Below are 21133 nucleotides of genomic sequence, written 5' to 3'. Positions count from 1 at the left end.
GCTGTTTAAGGGTGTCAATCACTTTCATGAAGTCAGTTTTTTCTACTTCTTCTTGATTAAGGTGTTCATGTCCTCCTGTTGTGGGGTCACTGGCTTCTGGTGGTTTCGTGTTGTTTGTCAGATTGTTGGGAGAATTCCTGCATTGGCGTCTGCCCATCTCTTCCTCCCAATACTCCCCTTTGGATCTTCTTTTATAGGATCAGGTCTTCTTGCCCACTGATGTACCTTCCCAGTGATGTCACTCCCCAGAGATGTTTCTCCACAATGAGGTTTCACTCGGTGCCCAGATCGAAACTCCGCGCTGCTTGGTTAGCTCGCAAACAAAGGGCCCACCCCGCTCGCTGCGGGCAGGCTATGGGAACAAAGGAGCTACTGGCCACCCCTTTGTCCCCCCGGTTCGGATTCGGTCCCAGCACCCTAGCAGGCTGGGCAGGGAGGCCCCTTTGCTCCTTTCTATGACCATCAGGGTAGTGACATATTTAATGTTAACTACATTTTACTGTATTCCTACATATGATTTGATTTAGTGGTGTTGCTATGGCTTGTTTGCTATCTTGAGTGGTACTGGGTATTGAGCCCTAAAGAGGTGACTACTGCCTGAGAAAACCCTTGTTTATAAGTGGAAGAGATGCTGGAGAGATAGCTCAGTGGTTAAGAGCCCTGGTTTCTCTTCCAGAGAGGACCTGAGTTCAGTTTCTTGTACCTACACATGACTTACAAATGTCTGAGAGATCAGTTGTCATAGTCATTTGGGCAGTTAGTTGTGGTGTTCATTATGATCATCTGTGGTTGACAGCTATATTGGTCGGTTGTAGTAGCCACTATGGATGTTAGTTGTCTTGCTCACTGTGGTGAAAAGCCATGGTGAACACTATGGAGGTCAGTTGTAATAGCAAACTATAGTGTTACTATTGTGGTCGGTTGTAGTCGGCACTGACAGTCATAGTGTTCAACATGATGATCTGTTGTCACGGTAACTGTGGTGCTCACTTCCAGTGTTCATTACAATGGTCCGTTGCATTGGTTAGTCCTCATGAGTCCTCATGGGCTCTCAGCAAGTTAACTACCCAGTATTTTAGTGTCAAACACATAATTTGTTACTTACTCCACATTTTTTGCAGCAATGTCATACTGTCTTTGAGTGTTTCTTTGTGTATAGTAAACAAAGAGATTGCTACATTGTAGCAAATAGAGAATCTTTCACGATCTATCCTATAGCAGTTTATATGCCTATTTTTAATGTGTGCATGTCCCTCTTCCCTCAAATTTTCATAAACATTCAAAATTATATAGCTATAATTTTGTTTATTTTAATTTGTTTAAACTGGAGTTTCTCTCCATTACCAGTGAGGTCATTCATACATATTCATCACCCAATCTGGGCTTTCACTTTGCCAATGACTAACTATAGCCATTTTCCTTTTCTGGAGAATTTCTGACATTTTTTTCCTATTAAGTTTTATCAATTTCTTCAGTCTTTTAAGTATAACATACAACCCCAACAATTTTAGATGTCACAAATATCTTCTAAGTTTCCAATTATTGGGTCTTTTTGCCTGTATTTTGTTTTTTACAAAAAATTCCAAATTTTGATTTTTTCCAATTATTTCTTTATATTTTTTTACTTTGAACATTTAAATAGTTGTCATCATTATTTATAATATTTCTCTATAAAGAGATGTATATGACATACAAGATGCATAGCATACAAGACACTGACTAATAGAACTTCATTTCAAACAAATGATTAATTTGCCTTATCAGAGTCCAATATATGGACAAATTCCATGAGATAATAGTACTTGTAGAAATAAAATGTAGTTTTAAATTACTTAAAAAACATAAATTACTTAAAATTACTAAAAAAAAATCTTAGAGCATTAGTTTAGTGTGTGTCAGTTGGAGAGCACTGTGAAATGTATTGTCGTTAAAAGATTTTTATGTCAAAACAGATTATACTTCCAAATATTATGAAGAGAAAATTATAACCATACCCAGCTAGTTTGTATATAAATTCAAGAATTAATGATGGAGAAATGTACTACATACACGTAAGAAACCTATATAATTAGTAGAGAATTAATTCTACTCATAAGAAAGTACCCCCAGAACTCTGAAGAATGAGGCAGGGATATCGCTGTGAGTTTGAGACTAGTCTGCACTAGATAGTTTTTTCTCTTCTCTTAAAGGAAATCATAACCTTCATTATTTTTATTTCCTTCCAACATGCTTAAATTATTCTGCAATATAGAAGGTTTCATTCTCTGTGCTATCACTATTTGCATTAAAATAGAAGGCCATGTGCTGACTATAGTGATTTGCTGGGTGATCTGTAACCCAATCACAAGAGTATTAATTCTCTACTAATTATATAGGTTTCTTACGTGTATGTAGTACATTTCTCCATCATTAATTCTTGAATCTATATACTCTGAATCCTGTGGAACTTATAACACTGGCTCATACATTGGGCTATTTTAATTAACTATTGCATGTCTATAAACCTACTGTAGCATTTCTCAGGTTTTAAGATTGGTCATAAGTGGAGATTTTGAAAAGCCCAGATTCTGTATTTTAGCCCATGAGTTTCAGCAGGTCTGAGGATGTACCAACAAGCTCATGGGTGTTTCTTTGAGAACCACTGTTTTTTGACCCAAATTCTCATATTGATAAGGGCAAACAAAAAGAAGCCTGAAGGAATCAGGAAAAATTCCAAGCCAAGGACGAGATTATTTTGCAACCAGAACAACAGCACAGTGTGAGTCCTACAAGAAAGCCATTGTTGAAGGCAAAATCGTTTTCCAACCGAGAGTACAGCTTGCCTAGAGAGTGTATCTATTGGTTACTTTTGTTTGCAAAGATTTTTAAACTTATTTGATTTTTATACCAATCCCAGTTTCCCCTCCCTCCCCTCCTCCTGCTCCCCCATCTTCACCCCATCCCCCATCCTTATACACAGGGGATAGGGCCTTGGTCCTGCCTCAATGTGAGGTGACAGACTTTGTTTGCAAATTTTTAAGTCAATTCCTTCCCCAGTCTGTTCTCTAGAATAGTTTATCTTATGATGATTGGCAGTTGATCAAAAGATAGCTGTCATTTTGCAATATTTAAGGGGGGAATCTCCCCAAAATTGTGAGTTTCTCCCAAGTGAGAACTTACTAGTAAAATCAAGAAATGTGAGAAGACCAATTTAATCTCTTCTCTCCCTCTCTCCCTCCCCCTCTCTCTTTGTCTGTCTCATCTCAGTCTCTGTCTGTTCTTTCTCCTCTCTTTCTTTCCCTCTTTGCTCTTGGATGATAACTCTAGTTAGTTCTGCCCATACATGTATGGTTATGAGGCCATCTACTGAAGTATAGGGAAACCTCCCAGCGGCCACTCCTTCATGAAAGAGTGATTCTCCCTCTTCTAGCAGTTAACAATTGCCAATTTTCTAAGTAAGGAATGGGTCCTCACCCCTCTGTGCAGAAATTTTGGTTGACTTGATCTTCTGGTAATCACCGGGGCTCTGAGATCCTGAATGCAACAGCCACCGTGTCTAGGAGACAGCGTTTCACAGTTCTTATCTCATCCTTTGCTCTTACATCTTTTGAAAAGCCTTCCTTGATCTGCTCGAAGAGCAATCAGGGTTCCCTGACCTGTGGGAAGCCCAAGGACTGCCCACCTCTATCCAGGTCTCCTAAGGTGAGCATTCAAACTGCCTAGGCTCCCACAAAGCCAGTACGTGCAGTAGGATCAAAAACCCACTGCAATTGTTCTTGAATTCTCAGTATTCCTCATTGTCCGCTATGTTCAGCTAGTCCGGATTTATCCCATGCTTTTTCAGACCTAGGCCAGCTGCCGAGCAGATGGGGGGGGGGGGGGACTTGATCGGGGGAGGGGGAGGGAAATGGGAAGCGGTTGTGGGGACGAGGCAGAAATCCTTAATAAATAAATAAATTTAAAAAAAAAGCCTTCCTTGAACTTAAAGCTGATCATTCACTGAAGAACAACCTAGGCAGTGTATCTTTGTGCCAGACCATCACAAAGGTTTCTAAGTTAATGCTTAAGGAAAAGAGAAACTGAAAAAAAATTGTAAAAGTACAGAAAATACAGTCATAAGTAGATTTGAGGTTCTGTACATAATCAATATTTTTGTGGTATTGTTCATTGAGCCTGGTAATTCTAAGTACATATTATTCCATGATGCTACATTCTCAGACTGTGTTCATATATTTTTTAAATGGAAGAAGTTAAGTGGTATAAATGTACAAGTATTTAAATCCTTCAGATATAAATTAATAGCTGTTCATTGCTTCTGAAATGTTGCCATTTATAATATGTTGGAATTTATATTCCTTGCAGACACTTGGTATCATAAAGGTATGATAAACCTGTTTTAGATGCCTGTGTAAATAAATAATGTATACATTTCTTTTGGGAATTTGTTTAGATACTAGATTAGAGGAGGAAACATTTCAGCAAATGACTTTACGAATGACAGTGTTGAGACTTAGGAAGGGCAATGCGCTTGCCTGTGATCATACAAACGACTGCAACTAACCCTTCTGTTGATGACATTTTTTGGTCTCTGATGTTTGTGAAGTCCTATGATGCTCCTATTTGATTGTGCAGTCTAAAGGATAGAAAGCCTTCTTTCACCAAGGGTTTGTCAACCTATGGTGACTGAACTTTTTCAGATTTCAGCAACTTGTATACCGAAGCAGTTAGGTGGATATTTCCACATTTTATTGTTACTAGTAACGGATAGGTAAAAGAAAATTTGTCTTTTAATCCATATGTTTCTCTTAACTTGTCTAATTATGTTTTCAATTTAAGTTAACTTCTCTGTTGTCTCGTTTGAGACTCATCTGTCCCGGAGCTCTTGGAGGTTCTTGCTTTATCTGCATCTCTTTCGGTGTCACACGTCCATCATTTGTAGATGCCTCCATATGCTACGTCTTCTAGCTAATTGCTCTTGATCTCAACAGGGGGATCTAGTGTACGTTAATTATGCACGTACTGAAGACTTCTTTAAGCTGGAAAGGGACATGAAGATTAATTGTTCTGGGAAGATTGTGATCGCCAGATACGGGAAAGTGTTCAGAGGAAATAAGGTAAGAAAATGATGTCCATACAGGATAGTAGAGGAACTGGAGATCATCATATTAAGATAAATAAGACAAATACTGCATTTTTTCTCATAAGTGGGATCTAGATTCAGAAAAGCAAGATCAAAATTACAGATGGAAATAGAAGGGGGGTGATTGATTTCTAAGTAAGAAGGAGAGAACCAGGAAGGGTGATGGGAGAAAGAAGAGGATAAGAGGAGGAGGAATGCAGCGCATGCGATGCCCTTGTGTGGATTTGCTCTAATGAATCAGCTGCATTGTATCAAGCATAGGTGCTGAGGTCACCTGCTTCCCTCATCTAAAACGTGGTATATATTTACATGTGTAAAACCATCTCCTTAAAATTTCCTAGATTATGATTCTCTTGCCTTTATAAATTCTTGCCTTATAAAGAAAGACGCTCTCACATATAGAAAGTGTTTTTGATTTGTGTTCTTGGACTTCTGAACTTACTGGCACGAGTGAATGCACCAGGTTTTTCTGTTCCTGCAAGTTACTGTGACTTAAAAAGAAGCATGAAAAAAAAAGACTAATTTTTAGTAACTTTATTTTAATTATTATCTCCAAAGACCTACTGAAATTAATTCAATGTGGATTGTTATTATAGGTAATGAGAAAAGTCCAAAACTTCCATTTCTGACATAGATTTAATAATTTGGCTTGGGGATTCTACTTGGTTATTATGTTTCTAGAAAGCCAGAGGGAAGAACAAATCCTTGCTCCCACTGTGATGGGAATATTCCAGGTCTGCCATTCTGTAAACCCATCACCTTTCAGATTGTGAATTAGGATCTAAGCCTAGGATCACGTAGTTGTAACCCCTTGAGAGGCCAAGGCAGGGGAATTACAAGTTCAATGCCTTGTGGGCTATAGTGTAGATTCAAATTCAGCCTTGAAACTGTAGTGAAACCTGATCTTTAAAACAGAAGATAAAGTTTGGCTATTCATTTAATGTAATCTTGGCGTCTGCCATTACTAAGTCTGGAGCAACTCAACCTAAACTGAGAAGAGAAACACCATGTCTTCTAGGTTAAAAATGCTCAGCTGGCAGGCGCAAAAGGAGTCATTCTCTACTCAGACCCTGCTGACTACGTTGTTCCAGGGGTGAAGTCCTATCCAGACGGCTGGAACCTCCCTGGAGGTGGTGTCCAGCGTGGGAATGTCTTAAATCTTAATGGTGCAGGTGACCCCCTCACACCGGGTTACCCAGCCAATGGTGAGTGATTAGACACAAACCATAATAAGAAACTGACCATTTCAAGTGATTTTTGCAAAAGTTTTTATGACAAAATGACTAAGGGTTAATTTTTTTCTCATTCTTTTTGAATCATAGAAATAAGAATGTTTCGAATTCTGAAAATCAATGTTCCTTATGTCATATTTTAAAGCTTGGACCTGAGGGGTTTGGGGCTCAGACTTTTTAAGATACTGAAATGTAATATGATTTATGTATAATATAATGCATGACACATAAGGATATAGACACAATACAACAAAAATAACTCTGCAGCAAATTGTGTGATTAACAACAATGAACATGTGTTAAAAGGAATACAAGTAGACTCATGTCTGTTCTATTCTGTCTTTTTCTGCCCATGTGTTTGGCCAGGTTGACTTTTCTTGTCATGGAAATTTACTCAAAACCTATAATTTTCATAAATACAGGTTTTACTTTTCTAGTAGTGAGCAGAAGAGCAAAATGTCTTATTAAGTAGTTTGATAGTACCCTAAGGATACAGATACAGAGCCCAGACAGTGCACTAAGGACACAGCAACTTTTACTGCTTTGTAAAGATAAGTAATCACACTAAGTAGTGTTTCCTAAATGATAGCTTCTGCAAACCTTAGCAATCTTAAAGGAACCAGAGTATTATGGTCTCTGGCTTGGAAGAAAATGTGTAAGATGCAAACCATCTGCCCACAATCATCATAGCACAAAGTAGGCTACTGGAGTTCAAAGTCCCAGGGTGGCCTCAGAGTCCACATTCTTGTCTTTTGCTGACATGTAGCCTGGTCAAACATTAATTAAACAGATAAATTGTTTTCGGTGCATTCAACTATCAGATGTTGTCTACAAGCTCTGTGTTCATTTAGTTTGCATAGTTTGGAACAGAGTGAGTTGTTCTCTTAACTTTGATAAAGGAGTTTGTCAACGTACCCATGACACTTCCATATTTATTTTTGACCTCTGCTTCATTGAATCTTGTATTTCTCTAAAACTAATGTGTCTGGAGGGTATGAAAACCTTCTTTAAAACATTGGGAACTGCCATAGCTGTTTTCATTCTTTAAAGCCACTTTATATTACTCTACCATAAATAGAGTCATGTTGATGATGCATAGTCATTGTTAGGTTTATCATGCTCCAGTATATGACCCCAAACCCAAATCTAGATATGAACAGTATTAATTAGGCTTAGTGGATTTTTAACAAAATACATAAAATAGGTAGAGCAATGTGTGTGGAGGGTTCATGGGGAGCTGGAGAGAGCAGGGATGAATATGATCAAGATACATTGTGTATATGTATGAAAATTTCAAATAATATAAGAAAGAAAAACCCTCAAATTTTACACAGAATATTCATCGTATAAATGGAAAGAAAATCCACAAATCTGCCCTGCATGACTTTTATTTACTCTTGCCTTTCCATTTCCATATTAAAAAACATAAACCTCTTCCAACTCATGTTCATGCTAATTTAATATGGTGAAAATACAATTTAATTTAGCTGGAACTTCTGTTCACGGTAAGACCTCCTGAAACTGAAAAGCTTCTATAAAGCAAATGACACAGTCAACAAGACAAAACAGAAGCCTATAGAATGGGGAAAGAACTTCACCAAACCCATATCAGACAGTGGTCAGATCTCTAAAATATGCAAAGAATTCAAGAAATTGGTCATCAAAAGAACAAAAAAAAAATCCAATAGAAAAAATAGAGTACAGACCTAAACAGAGAACACTCAACAGAGGAATCTAAAATGACTGAAAACACCTATAAGGGAATGCTTAACATCTTTAGCCATCAGGGAAATGCAAATAAAAACAACTCTGGCCAAGATCAAAAACACTGATGACAACTTATGCTGGAGAGAATGTGGGGTAAAGGGTGCACTCCTGCATTGCTGGTGGGAGTGCATATTGCTACAGCCCCTTTGGATATCAGTATGGTGATTTCTCAGAAAATTAGGAAACAACCTTCCTCAATACCACACTTCCAGCAATAGCACACTTGGGTATATATGCAAAGAATGCTCAATTGTTCCACAAGAACATGTGCTCAACTATGTTCATAGCAGCATTGTTTGTTATGGCCAGAACCTGGAAAACCTTAATGTCCCTTGACCGAAGAATGAATAAGGAAAATACAATGGAGTACTACACAACAGAAAAAAAAATTAATGACATCTCGTGATTTGAAGGCAAATGGATGGAGCTAGAAAACATCATATTGAGTGAGGTAACCCAGAGCTAGAAAGACAAATTTCATATGTACTTACTCATAAGTGATTTTAGTCATAAAGCAAAGAAAAACCATCCTATAATTCACAATCCCAGAGAACCTAGAAAACAATGAGGACCCTAAGAGAGACATACATAGATCTAATCTACATAGGAAGTAGAAAAATACAAGATATCCTGAGTAAATTGGGAGTATGGGAACCATGGGAGAGGGTAAGAAAGGAGAGAGGAAGGGAGGAGAGTAGAGAAAAATGTATAGGTCAATAAAGTCAGTAAAAAAATAAAAAAAATGATTGACTCTTAGGGAAAGGGCATGCAATCTCTACAGATAACATTTATCACTTCGTATGCCTTATCATTTGTTTTAGTGACAAATAAGCTCTTTATTTTTCTCAGAATATGCTTATAGGTATGATTTGACAGAGGCTGTTGGACTTCCAAGTATTCCTGTCCATCCAATTGGATACGATGATGCACAGAAACTCTTAGAGTAAGTTTGTCAGAAAAAAAAAGATAACTGTTTTTGTATTTCTCATTCTTGAGAATTTTCAAATGTTTTATCGTAGTCTTCAAGTTTTGATATTCTATACTCAGTGATGGGTGCAATCTAGAATGTTTTCACAATTTTAAAGAATTCTGATTCAGATTCTGGAATTTATTTTGTGCTCTCTTTGTCTTTTACCCTGTTTCAAAATAACTCCGAACCTGTGGATACTTTCCCAAACTCCTCTAGCTTCCTAGAGTTAATCTTAATGATATTTTATTGACTGAAAATTCCATGCATCCAAATACTGTTTTTTGGTGAAATCCACCCTCCCATTCCTTTCCCTTTAGATCCTCCTCCATCTCACCACCACTTCCCCTCTAAACTTCAGGTGATTTTTTTTCTTATTTTATTTTCTTTGAATCCCCAGAGCCCTGATTAGGGCTCTCTGTATGTGCATAAAGTATATGAGCACACATAGACTTTCTGGAGTCACATTCCTAAGGAATACGGACTCTACCTCCCACAGCAATCTACTACAATAATTCCTGAGCAAATAGGGCACTCTTCTCCCATTCACTAGATTCCCTTTCACTAGATCCTGTGTAGGTTTACTGCATGTAGTCACAACTGCTGTTAGTTCCTTGATATAGCTGTCAAATCATGCCCTGAGATGATTTTATTTTATTTGTAATGTGTTTAAATTTTATGTACAATATTTTTACTTGAATTATGTATGTGCACCATCTGCTTACCTGGTGTTCACAGAGGTCAGAAGAGGGCATTCAGTTCCTTAAAACTACAGTTACAGATGTTTGTAAGTCGTTATCTGGCCCTCTGCAAGAAGAACAAGTTCTCTTAACTAATGAACTATCTCTCTATCTCCCTGAGTTATATTTCTTTCCTACTGAAATTTTTTTCTTGCAGTATATGATTATCATGGTTTCCCCTCCATAATTCTTCTCCCAGATCATCTCCAACTCCAAACCCATCCATCAAATTCCATGTCTTTTTCTCACTTTTTAGCAAAAAGACTGGGCAATTAAAAAAGAAAGCAAGAGATGGCTCAGAGGTTAAGAGCACTGACTGTTCTTCCAGAGGTTCTGAGTTCAATTCCCAACAAAAGCATGGTGGCTCACAAACATCTATAATGAGATCTGATGCCCTCTTCTGGCCTCCAGGAAAGCATACAGGCAGAACACTACACATAATAGATAGATGATAGATTAGATAGATAGATAGATAGATAGATAGATAGATAGATAGATAAAAAGAAAAGAAAACCTATAAAAAAGAAATCAAAAAAGAATCAAACAAAAATCAGAGAAATGCATGGTTTAGCTTTGTATAGTTAGTTATACTTTTTGGGGGTTCTTGAAATAATTAGAATAATATCAACAGTATCTCTTAGCACCATAACTTTGGCCATTGCTATGAGTTCACTTTGTCTTCAAGTTTCTCATATACAGAGTAGAATGGATAGTGGACACTGCCTTACAGAAGTGGCAGAAAGGGTCAGTGGGTATTACACGCAAAGCACTTTGCTCTGGTGTTCATTCATAGAAACTCTTATGAGAAGATGCTCTAGACAGTAGATTACTTGGTGTTTTAACTTGCTATATTAAAGTTTACCCAACTAATAATTTTTTCATGTTTAACAGACACATGGGTGGCCCAGCACCCCCTGATAGCAGTTGGAAGGGAGGCCTCAAAGTGCCTTATAATGTGGGACCTGGCTTTGCTGGAAACTTTTCAACACAGTTAAGTTATTATTATAATCCTTTTATACAGACGGATTTAAAAGAAGACATTTATCTCAAAGTTGTTTTGATTTGCATTTCCCTGATTGCTAAGGAAGTTGAGCACGACCTTAAGTGTCTTTTGGCCATTTGAACTTCATCTGTTGAGAATTCTCTGTTCAGATCAGTGCCCCATTTTTTAATTGGGTTAATTAGCATTTTAAAGTCTAGTTTCTTGAGTTCTCTATATATTTTGGAGATCAGACCTTTGTCTGTTGCGGGGTTGGTGAAGATCTTCTCCCAGTCAGTAGGTTGCCTTTGTGTCTTAGTGACCATGTCCTTTGCTTTACAGAAGCTTCTCAGTTTAAGTAGGTCCCATTTATTCAATGTTGCCCATGAGATGCCAAGGACAATGGCACGGGGTTTTGATCCTACTTAATGTGCTGGCTTTGTGGGAGCCTAGCCAGTTTGGATGTTCACCTTCCTAGATATGGACGGAGGGGGGAGGACCTAGGACTTACCACAGGGCAGGGAACCCGGACTGCTCTGTGGACTGGAGAGGGGAGAGAGAGGGGGAGAAGAGTGGGGGGAGGGGGAGAAGGGTGGGAGGAGGGGGAGAAGGGTGGGAGGAGGGGGAGGGAAATGGGAGGCTGGGAGGAGGTGGAAACTTGATTTTTGTTTATGTTTTTTTTTCTTCTTTTCTCAATAAAAAAAAAAGAAGACATTTATAGAAGATGAAAAACATGTAAAGCCTAGTTAGTACCACCAAAAAAAAAAAACAAACTAAAAGTTGAATAGGACAATGATTTCATATTATTAAAATTAATTAGCAAATGTTCTTTTCTTCCTCTGTACAACTAAAAATATTTGTGCCTAATGATGAAAGAGTTGGGAAGTGTGGGTGTTAAATCCATAACCACTATTCTCAAAGAATGTGTTCTTTGTCTTTGAATTAGAAAAGTCAAGCTCCACATACACTCCTACAGTAAAGTGACAAGAATCTATAATGTCATTGGCACCCTCAAAGGAGCTACTGAACCAGGTAAAAGGAGCATTTGTTTGGCATATATTGGTCAATCAAATATCATGTATGTCTACTACTCTGGGTGCAGAATGAACTAAGAATTCAAGTTGCTGCCATGATGAAAGTCACCTAAACAAAAAGTAAGACATTATGGGTATAGTATGTCATCATATGCGTCGCAAGAAAAGAAACATGAACGTCTGAGGATGGACGAGAGTAATAAGCTGCACTATTTACTTGTAGAAACAATAATTTATACAATATATTTTAATCACATTTCACCTTCCTAATTTCTTACTAGATTCTCCTCCACCTTCCTATCCATCCAACTTCATGCATTCTTTCTTTCTTCCTTTATAAAACAAACAGGCAAGCAATCAAAATAAAACAAAAAGGGAATAAAACAAAATAAACAGAGTAAAGAAGAAGTCAAAGAAGAAGCATGAGCAGTACGTTTGCACACACACACACACAGGTAGGCACACACACACACACAGGTAGGCACACACACAGGTAGGCACACACACACACAGGTAGGCACACACACACACACACACACACACAGGTAGGCACACATACATATACACACACCAAAACACCACAAAATCAGAAATAGTAATATATAAGGAAACAATCAGAAAAGTTTAAAAAATGCACAAACAAAACTCTATGAGACAAAACAGTCACAAAACTACCAACAAGTTTGTTTTTATTATCTATTTACTACCAAGAATGGGGCCTTCCTTAAGTGTGATTTGTGCACATTGTGATCAAGAGTCGGTTGGAGAATTCCACCTATTTCATTATATCTTTTGATTCTTTAAAATTTAGGTTTGGATTACTTAGGATTTAGTTGATTATTATTATTTTTAACATAAACAGTAAAATTAAATCAAATGTATTTTTTTCACAAACAGGTTGTTTATTTGTTTTTCTGAACAAGATCTCAGAGTAGAAAGATTAGGCTGGGTTTAGGCTCAGTTTTATGTTATCTCCTCCCAAATTCTGAAATCGTCATTATGTTCTGTTCTATGCTAAGAGTAAACACAGGCTCTTCTTTAAGAACCAAGAGTTTTATAAAATTAAGTCTTGTAAGTACTAAACCACATATTCATGTGGATACAAACATCAAAGATTTATTGAATCTTACTAGATGATTATTTTGTGCCAGGACTGTGGTAAACTTTGGATTTGTGGGAGGTGGTCAAAACACACAGAAACTAGCGACAAGGAGATTATGATTTAAAAGAAAAGCTCAACATTTAAGGATGATGAATATCTAATCAAATATGATATGGTTGCTACCAAAACTTTCAATACAAGCAGTTTCTTCTTCCTATAGTAGACAGAAAATGTCATAGAAGAAGAACACTAATTGATTGGGTCATAGACTAGAACTAGGAAGTGGAGGGCTGTGTTCTCTGTGGTGGACACAGAGAGGTAACAGATATTAGAAAATTTTGAGGAGGTAAACAGAGATAATTTCATATCTTCCTGTTATCCATATGCTTATTACTTTAATAATATATTGAATTAATTTTTAAGTCACATTTATCATTTCATCAGATAGTTGAAACCAATACTGAAATCTGAGCAAAGAGTCTAAGCCTTAGGAAAGCTGGTATTTTTATTTTGAGTTGTGAATGCCTTTGAGTAAATTTCACTTTGCTCTGTTTGTGACCCTTGTGCTGCTGTTGTATAGATAGATATGTCATTCTTGGAGGTCACCGAGATGCCTGGGTCTTTGGTGGCATTGACCCTCAGAGTGGAGCAGCTGTTGTTCATGAAATTGTGAGGAGCTTTGGAGCACTGAAGAAGAAGGAAGGTAAGGGAAACATGAGTGAAAAACCAAATTCTAGAAATTTCAGTGTAATCTTTTGAAATGTGACTGTGAAAATCTTTTAGGGGCTGTGAAGTTGCTCCATGTTAGTGTGCCTTGTGTACAAGAAGCCCTCTTCTCAATCTGCAATACACAATAGAAAACCAAATAAATTAATATGGACTCAATAATGTCAATAAATTAATAACAATAGCAGTGCAAGCATTAAGAATGGCTTATATTTTTATTATTTTATATATATATTCTGACAATCTGAAGTAAATTACAGGATTACTTATTGCTCTGTCAAGGGTTGCCTTGCTAAGTGTTTGCTGGACAAAGAAACAGAAAGAACATTGCTAAATTCTTTTTATGTGCCCACAGTCATGCTGATACCCAAACCACACCAAGACTAAGAATCATCAAAGAAAGAGAATTACAGACCAGTTTCCCTCATGAACATTGATGTAAAACTTCTCAATAAAATATTCACAAACCAAATTCAAGACCACATCAAAAAGATGTAGGTCGTGTTTGACCTCATTAGAAAAGATTTTGTAATTTCTTAAGAAGATTTCTACAGTGAATGCAAACCAGCATTGTCGTAACTAAGGGGTGCGCTCAAAAATGAAATGATAAGGAATGAATGAAGATGGGATTTGATTAATACCATAACACATCAGACGAAAAAGAAAGCGTGGATCCAACAGTTATAGGGAAAGCATACTTACTCAGCACACCTGAAATATTTATCAGCATGACAAGGACTTTACAGCATTTACTAACTTTCATTTGATGCTCCTGACAATCAAACAGTGTCTCCTCTTTATTCTGATATGCTGTCTGTTAGATGAAGACATGAAGAATTAGTGTGTGTGGCACAGACGTACCAGAATATAGGAAGTGAGGAAAAGTTACTCACTTTAAAACTTTGTCTTTCTTCAACTCCATAGGCTGTGTTTATTACCTTCAAGCCATAAGATCTACTTACCAAACTGCATGGTTTGCAGTATCAGTACCTGATGCTATCTCAAAGTGAGCCACTGGTAACAAATTTTACAAGACAATGGAGGAGAACTCACAGAGTCAGATGGCCCTGAGAAATAAAGATGTTATTTGAGGACGTCTTGGCAAAGTTCTATCTAGTTTCCACAGTGCTCCCTGCCACTGCAGCACTGGCTGTACCTATGCTATCTCTTTCTCTATCAGTCACCTGCCAATCAGAGTGGTTTCCTACTATGGCCAGTTGTAAAATATTTGGTATATCTCATGACTTCACTTGGCTTTCATTTCTACATTCTTCCTTTTGTACTATTTGATTTTTAGCAAAACTCTTTTTTAAAATATACCAAAAAGAAATTGTGGAAGTAAGGATGTAAGCCACATTACTACTTTTTAAGTTGAAAAACGACAACAGCACTTTAGGTTTTCCTATCTTGTAGACTTTTCCATGTCTTGGGTGTGTGATATACTTTATCAGAATTTATGTGTTATCCGCCTGTATTTTAGGATGGAGGCCTAGAAGAACGATTCTGTTTGCAAGCTGGGATGCAGAAGAATTTGGCCTTCTTGGTTCTACTGAGTGGGCAGAGGTAGGTTGACAATTTGCTTCCATATTAATTTTTCCAATTGGCAAAGCAGTTGAGAATTTTTTTTCCATGCAGTTTGGAGAAATATCAAGTGATCCCAGTCAGGCAATGCTTCCAGTGTTTCTAAATGTCTCTCGTGTGGGTTCAACCTTTTGATATTGGGACATAATGTCCTGTAGGCAAGATTCATCCCAAGGAATGACACATCAAGTTATTCTTAAAAATCACTGAATGAAAACCATCTCATAAGTTTTTAAGTATGTAGACAACATTGTGTTGGGATTCATTCATACCTATACTTGGCTGCACATGACTCATAGGCACACGTTGGACACGCCTAATTATCCTAAATGATTGTAGCATTGTTCAAATGTCTACAAGAGGGCAACAAGATCACTCAGCTGGGAAAGGCACTTACTTGCTGCCAAGATGATGATCTGAGTCCAATTCTTGGGACCAGATGGTGGGAGGCGAGAACCGACAGCTGCAATCTGTCCTCAGATCACTACATATGTGTCAGGGCATTCGGGCTTACAAAACATGCAAACAAGCACTAAGTCAATCAATAAATACAATTTTTAAAAACATCAGCAAAATTATCTTAAGAATTTGCATTCATTTGATTTTTTTGAGAAACATCTAATGTCAACTATTGAAATTAATTTACGACAATGAAATACAGTTAACAAATCAATGTACTGGAAACCAAATTCAAAATAAAACTACATGGAAGTTTCTGATGTATTTCTTCCTCATCACCCAAAATAGCTGCAAGTGGTACTTCCACTGAAATCTCAGTTTCTACAGTAAGCCCGGTTTGCACTTAACTTCTTATCCCTGTGCTCTCCACTATATTAAATATGGTAGACAGTGAGGCAGACAGAGTACTTACCAGGAGTCCTGAATAATAACCCCACTGGAATTACTGGCTTGGTGTGAACGAGAAATAAATCCGTGCAGCATTGGTATCTGCTCCATCAGCTTTCCCTTGCTGCCCTGAATGCTCACGTGACTCGTGTTAAACACACGTTTACAGGTTTCTTTGGAAACCTGCTGTATTCCTGTTGACCAAGGTGAAGTTTTTCTCCATAACAAAGTTTCATCCTGATGTCAGGCAAACCTATGAATATTCAGGAAGCAGTTTGTCTCTATACGATTATTATTGTTGTTAATATTGTTTTCTTGGTTGGCAGCCTCTTTATTTAGCGCAGGCTGCCTTGGAACTCCCACCTTCTTCTGTCTCAACCCCCTTACTATGATCATATTGTATTTTATAACTCGGACTGGCATATGCTTTTCTGATTTTTTTCTTAAAACCAAAATTCTCAAGAAATGTGCTGTTTTAGAGACCCAAAATATCTCAGCAGCGATTTTTGCTACACTTTAGTTAAAAATGTGCAATTAGTGAAAGTTACCAGTAGGTGGCAATATACTACAAGAGAAATTGGCTTTATGGACAGATTTCCTTCGTAAATTTCCCAGCCAGTAAACTGCAAACAGCTGGTTTACTAGATTTGTGAATCTAGGAAAACACCTTTGCTTAAATAATGATAGTATTTTTTTAAAGTGTGTTTATACTGAAAAGACTCCTAAAGTGATGTTTCCCAAGAAAAATTATGATGGACAGGTGTGTATGTTCAAAAATCCCAACTCCCTTTTCATCTACTTTGTCTGGGCAGTTCATCCTCTCAGATGAGTTCATCAGACATTGCTCTTGTTTCTCAGTGGCAAAACTTCAACATATTCTCAGTCCAAAAATCTTTTGAGACTTTTATGTGCCAAACTTGCGGAACACATGGTCTAACTTCATTTAAACATCTATATCCAAGAAAGGCAGATGTACCTTGGGTGGGAAGGAGTTATATTACACTTAAAATCTTAATGTTTTTTTTTTTAAATATCTTGTTATAGGAACATTCCAGACTCCTCCAAGAACGTGGTGTGGCTTACATAAACGCCGACTCTTCGATAGAAGGTGAATATTGTTGCCCTTGATAGAAAACATCTGGTTACTCTGGAGTTCACAATTTAGTTGAAGAATTGCATCGCGGCACAGAAGGCCATTAACATGGAGTTAGGATACCTCTGGGTGTTTCCACACCTCTGCCCTTGATTCAGAGCTGACTGCATAAATAACTCAGAGATATTTTCCCCACTCTGTATTGCAGTGCCAGTCCAGAAAGACAGTATTTCTTACTTTGCCTCCTCTATCAGATTCTCTTACACATGGTGACAGTTACCCATTGAGTGTCTAAGTCATGAACCTTAAGAATCTTTTGGTTTTGAATGCCATATTTAAGTATAGAGATTAGAGAGATGGCAAAGCCAGCAAGGCACTTTTAGGCAAGACTGACAAACTAAGTTGTATTCTAGAAACCCATTTAAAGATGGATAGTGAGAACTGACTGAATAAAGTTGTATTTTGCTTTCCACATGTACATTAGCACACATGCACAAACACACATGCTATATAAATTCTCCATGCCAACAACATAGTGCATGGATGGTATCACATTGACATTTGCATCTTTTTCATCTGAATTTCTATTTTTGAGCACTATTGTTTCAAAGTTTAGCCATTCTGGTGCAAGTCAATTCTTCTTCCTCCTATCATTTAATGGACAAAGGCATTGCAGTTCACAACAGATTCCCATCTCCTTCCTTGTGATTCTTTACCTCTAAAAGGGTACCTGTCTCAAAGGTTCTTATCATGCTTTTAAAAGGAGTTGGTGTTTCCAAACTCCATGATATCTGACTTGCATTCAGTGACTATTCAAAAATCACCAATGTGCTCATCACTCTTCCCTTGCTTAAATCATAGGCTCGGGGGAGTTGGAGATGTAGCTCAGGGACAGAGAGGTTACCTAGCATGCCCCATTTATTCCCCAACGTTGCAAAAATACAAGTACAGATGCGATCATACTGTACATGTGTGCCTTACATAATAAATACTCCAAATAAACAAATTTCAAATAGTGCAAAAATGATGCTGTTATTCTTATTGATTATTTCAAACGTTATATATCTTTGATATTTTAGTATATCACTGAGTTTAGATAACTATGTTATATTTGGAAATTTTTAATTTTTAGGATCAAGAACAAATACACATAGGTACAATGTGATTGAGATACCATATTCCTCACTTTATTGCATTTTTTGGTTAGATGTTCATTACTAACAAGATGAAATAAACCACATGTTTATGAATTTATGTAAAATGCAATCATATACATAAAACAAACAACAAATATGTTTTTATTTTTTAATGTTTTTGTAAATAATAAAATTTCTTATATTAAAAGAAAGTTGAAAGCAATACGCAAACAGCTCTTATTGTTCTCTCCAAAAGAACTGTCATCTTCTCTTTAGAGTGTTTTTATTATATGAACTCTGAGACTATTTAGCTGATACACGTTCCAGAAGTGATTTAGATGCTGTCTTAATCGCTTTCCTTCTAATCTGTATGCAGTGTAAGCATCATATGCTGTAAGTACTTGTATTATCTCTATTGTACAAAGAGGAAGCTGTGATTTAGAGAAATCAAATATCTTCCCATAAGTTACCTTCTAGGGAATGGTTGAGATGAGAGCCATCCTAACTACAACACTTTTTACCTCCTGTTAGATCCGACAGGACTTTGGTTTAATATCACACATATGTGGTTCTAGATCCCACTTTTCACTCAGAAAACATTATATAAAGCTTCCATATGTGGAATATACATTGTCTTACTAGACTTATAGAGCAAGAACCACAGTAAATCCCAAAGCAAAAAAAAAGACAAAAATAAAATGATAGAGCCACCTTTGTAGTGTATTCAGTAGAACAGGTACATATTAGTTCTGTAGCTGATCCTGCAGCAAGGGTCCTTTAATGTATACACGCTTTTCTAAAAGAAGTTTGAAGTGAACATAAATTCTTTGGTACAAAAAATAGCACATTTAAATGGCAACAAATGCCTTCAAAACATCTCCCTTCAAGTCGCCTTTATATAAATGCATGTGAGTATCCAAAATTACATTTTCTATTTATATATGTAGTCTATGTTTATTGAGTTAAAGTTCTTACTTTGTAGTCTTGTCTGGCATAGAGCTCATGAACATCCCGCTTCAGCTTCCTGAATGTTGGGATTGCATGTCTGTACCATCTAGCCTTCGGTGACATGGGTCTTTTAATTTGAGAATAAAAGATACATAACATTCTTGGAAGGAATCTCATGATGCAGACACATATGTGAAGGCTCTTTTTATGTAACAATGCATTTGGAGGAAAAAATGATAAGACAGTTAGGCAATGTGGGAGGGAGGTGAGTGGTGTGAAAAGCAGACCAAGGACAAGTGTTGACGACAGTAGCTTGTCTGGGGTGGAGGCAGCTTGCAGTGTCACATAGAGGAGTGAGGGAGGTCGCGCAGAAAATGTAACATGAATCCAAAGGGTGAAGAAGTCATGCAGCTATGACGTAGAACACTGATCCGTACTGAGGTAACAGGGTTTGTCAGGTCCTTAACGCTTTAAGTCTTGGGGAGAGCCAGGTGAAGATTTGGAGAGCTGATTGTCAATTTAGTTCTCTCCCCAACCTCAGGCCTACTTTCAACCATGTCAATGCCAAAGATGGTGGATTTTATAGTTTAAGGTGGAGAGCACTGACGAGATCATGCTATGTAAAGTTTAGCAGTGGTCTTTGAAAAAAGTAACAAACAAAACAAGCTATTCTATCCTTTCTGTTACAGGAAACTACACCCTAAGAGTCGATGGCACTCCACTGCTGCACAGCTTAGTCTACAACTTAACAAAAGAGGTAAGGAGAAAGGCAACCCATCTCGGGAACTTTGCAAATGATATTGCCTGGGGTGCAATTATTATGCGACACATTGTATTGTTTATAGCCAACCTTATTTTCATCTGATACATTTCCCCTTCCCTGAATCGTCACAGTTAACCAACTCTTTCTCTAAATACTACCTCCCATCTCCTAACTTCTGTGAGGCAGCCTTTAGGCTGCTTTCTGCCTACAATTCCCACTTTCTCATTGAGGGACACATTTTAGCTTATGCATCAGATTTGTGAGTATTTTATTCTTTTTAACTTGTGTAGCTCCAAAGCCCAGATGAAGGCTTTGAAGGCAAATCTCTTTACGACAGCTGGAGAGAAAAGGATCCTTCACCAGAATCCAATGAAGTGCCCAGGTACAGAAACACCCCAGCCATTCTAACCAGATTGGTTGTTTTGTGGATTGTGTTGGAAATAAAAGAGTACTTTAAAAAAAATTTTTGTAAAAAGGAACTTTCAAAATTCTCTGACATCTGACAAATGAATTTAGTGCTTAGATTTACAATAAAATATTACCCTGTGGCTTGAAATTAAATCTGTGAGTTTCAAATGCTGATTTTTGGACAATCGATATGCAAGAGGCAGCTGCCAAGCTTTTAATGACATGCTCCCTACAAAGTATACTGTGAAAATTAATTTTAATATTTTTAGAGGAAAGGGAGAATAATGGTGCTTATTAGGATACATGATGCTCATACGTGGTTCATGTAAAAGGTCACAATGGAGAAAATAGAACACGATTCCTGACAAATATCTGTCCCACCTCAGTCTATAGTTTATCATTTTCCTGAGCGTCATGCAGGTGACACATATTTTGTTTACTCTGATAAATTAAAACTATGACTGCATGATTGTATCTTTACATGCAAGAGAATGGAAATAATTATCTCAATAGTTTGTAAATGAAGACCTCTACAATATGAATAAATTAAATTTTTTCAGGCAGAATTTATATTCTAATTATCTGAATATGTCTGATTCCTTTCATTAGCATATATTACAGACACAGATGAAACAGATAGTTTGAATGAAAGTATTCTCCAACCTTCAGAATGCTTAAATTAAACAGTGACT

At 37.2% G+C, this 21133-nt stretch overlaps 1 protein-coding gene across 6 annotated transcripts in view; it reads left to right on the top strand.

Moving 5' to 3' along the window:
* Nucleotides 1-21133, top strand: part of Folh1b (folate hydrolase 1B) — a 77714-nt gene that overhangs the window by 13540 nt on the left and 43041 nt on the right. For 5 of the 6 annotated variants that reach the window (XM_041646101.1, XM_041646218.1, XM_041646155.1 and 2 more), the window contains exons 5-14: nt 4968-5093; nt 6138-6324; nt 8968-9061; nt 10717-10815; nt 11751-11836; nt 13521-13643; nt 15147-15229; nt 17138-17201; nt 19960-20027; nt 20324-20415. In XM_041646101.1, coding sequence (XP_041502035.1) covers nt 4968-5093; nt 6138-6324; nt 8968-9061; nt 10717-10815; nt 11751-11836; nt 13521-13643; nt 15147-15229; nt 17138-17201; nt 19960-20027; nt 20324-20415 — 1022 coding nt within the window. The remainder of the gene's footprint in view (nt 1-4967; nt 5094-6137; nt 6325-8967; nt 9062-10716; nt 10816-11750; nt 11837-13520; nt 13644-15146; nt 15230-17137; nt 17202-19959; nt 20028-20323; nt 20416-21133) is intronic. The other variant, XM_041646338.1, reaches the window with a different exon arrangement.

The sequence above is a fragment of the Microtus oregoni genome, unplaced genomic scaffold, assembly GCF_018167655.1.
Source record: "Microtus oregoni isolate MIOR12 unplaced genomic scaffold, Mior012 000000F_ref0000247, whole genome shotgun sequence".
Lineage (NCBI taxonomy): Eukaryota > Metazoa > Chordata > Mammalia > Rodentia > Cricetidae > Microtus > Microtus oregoni.
The sequence above is the reverse complement of the archived record's forward strand: the minus strand, read 5'-3'. Positions and strand labels throughout refer to the sequence as shown.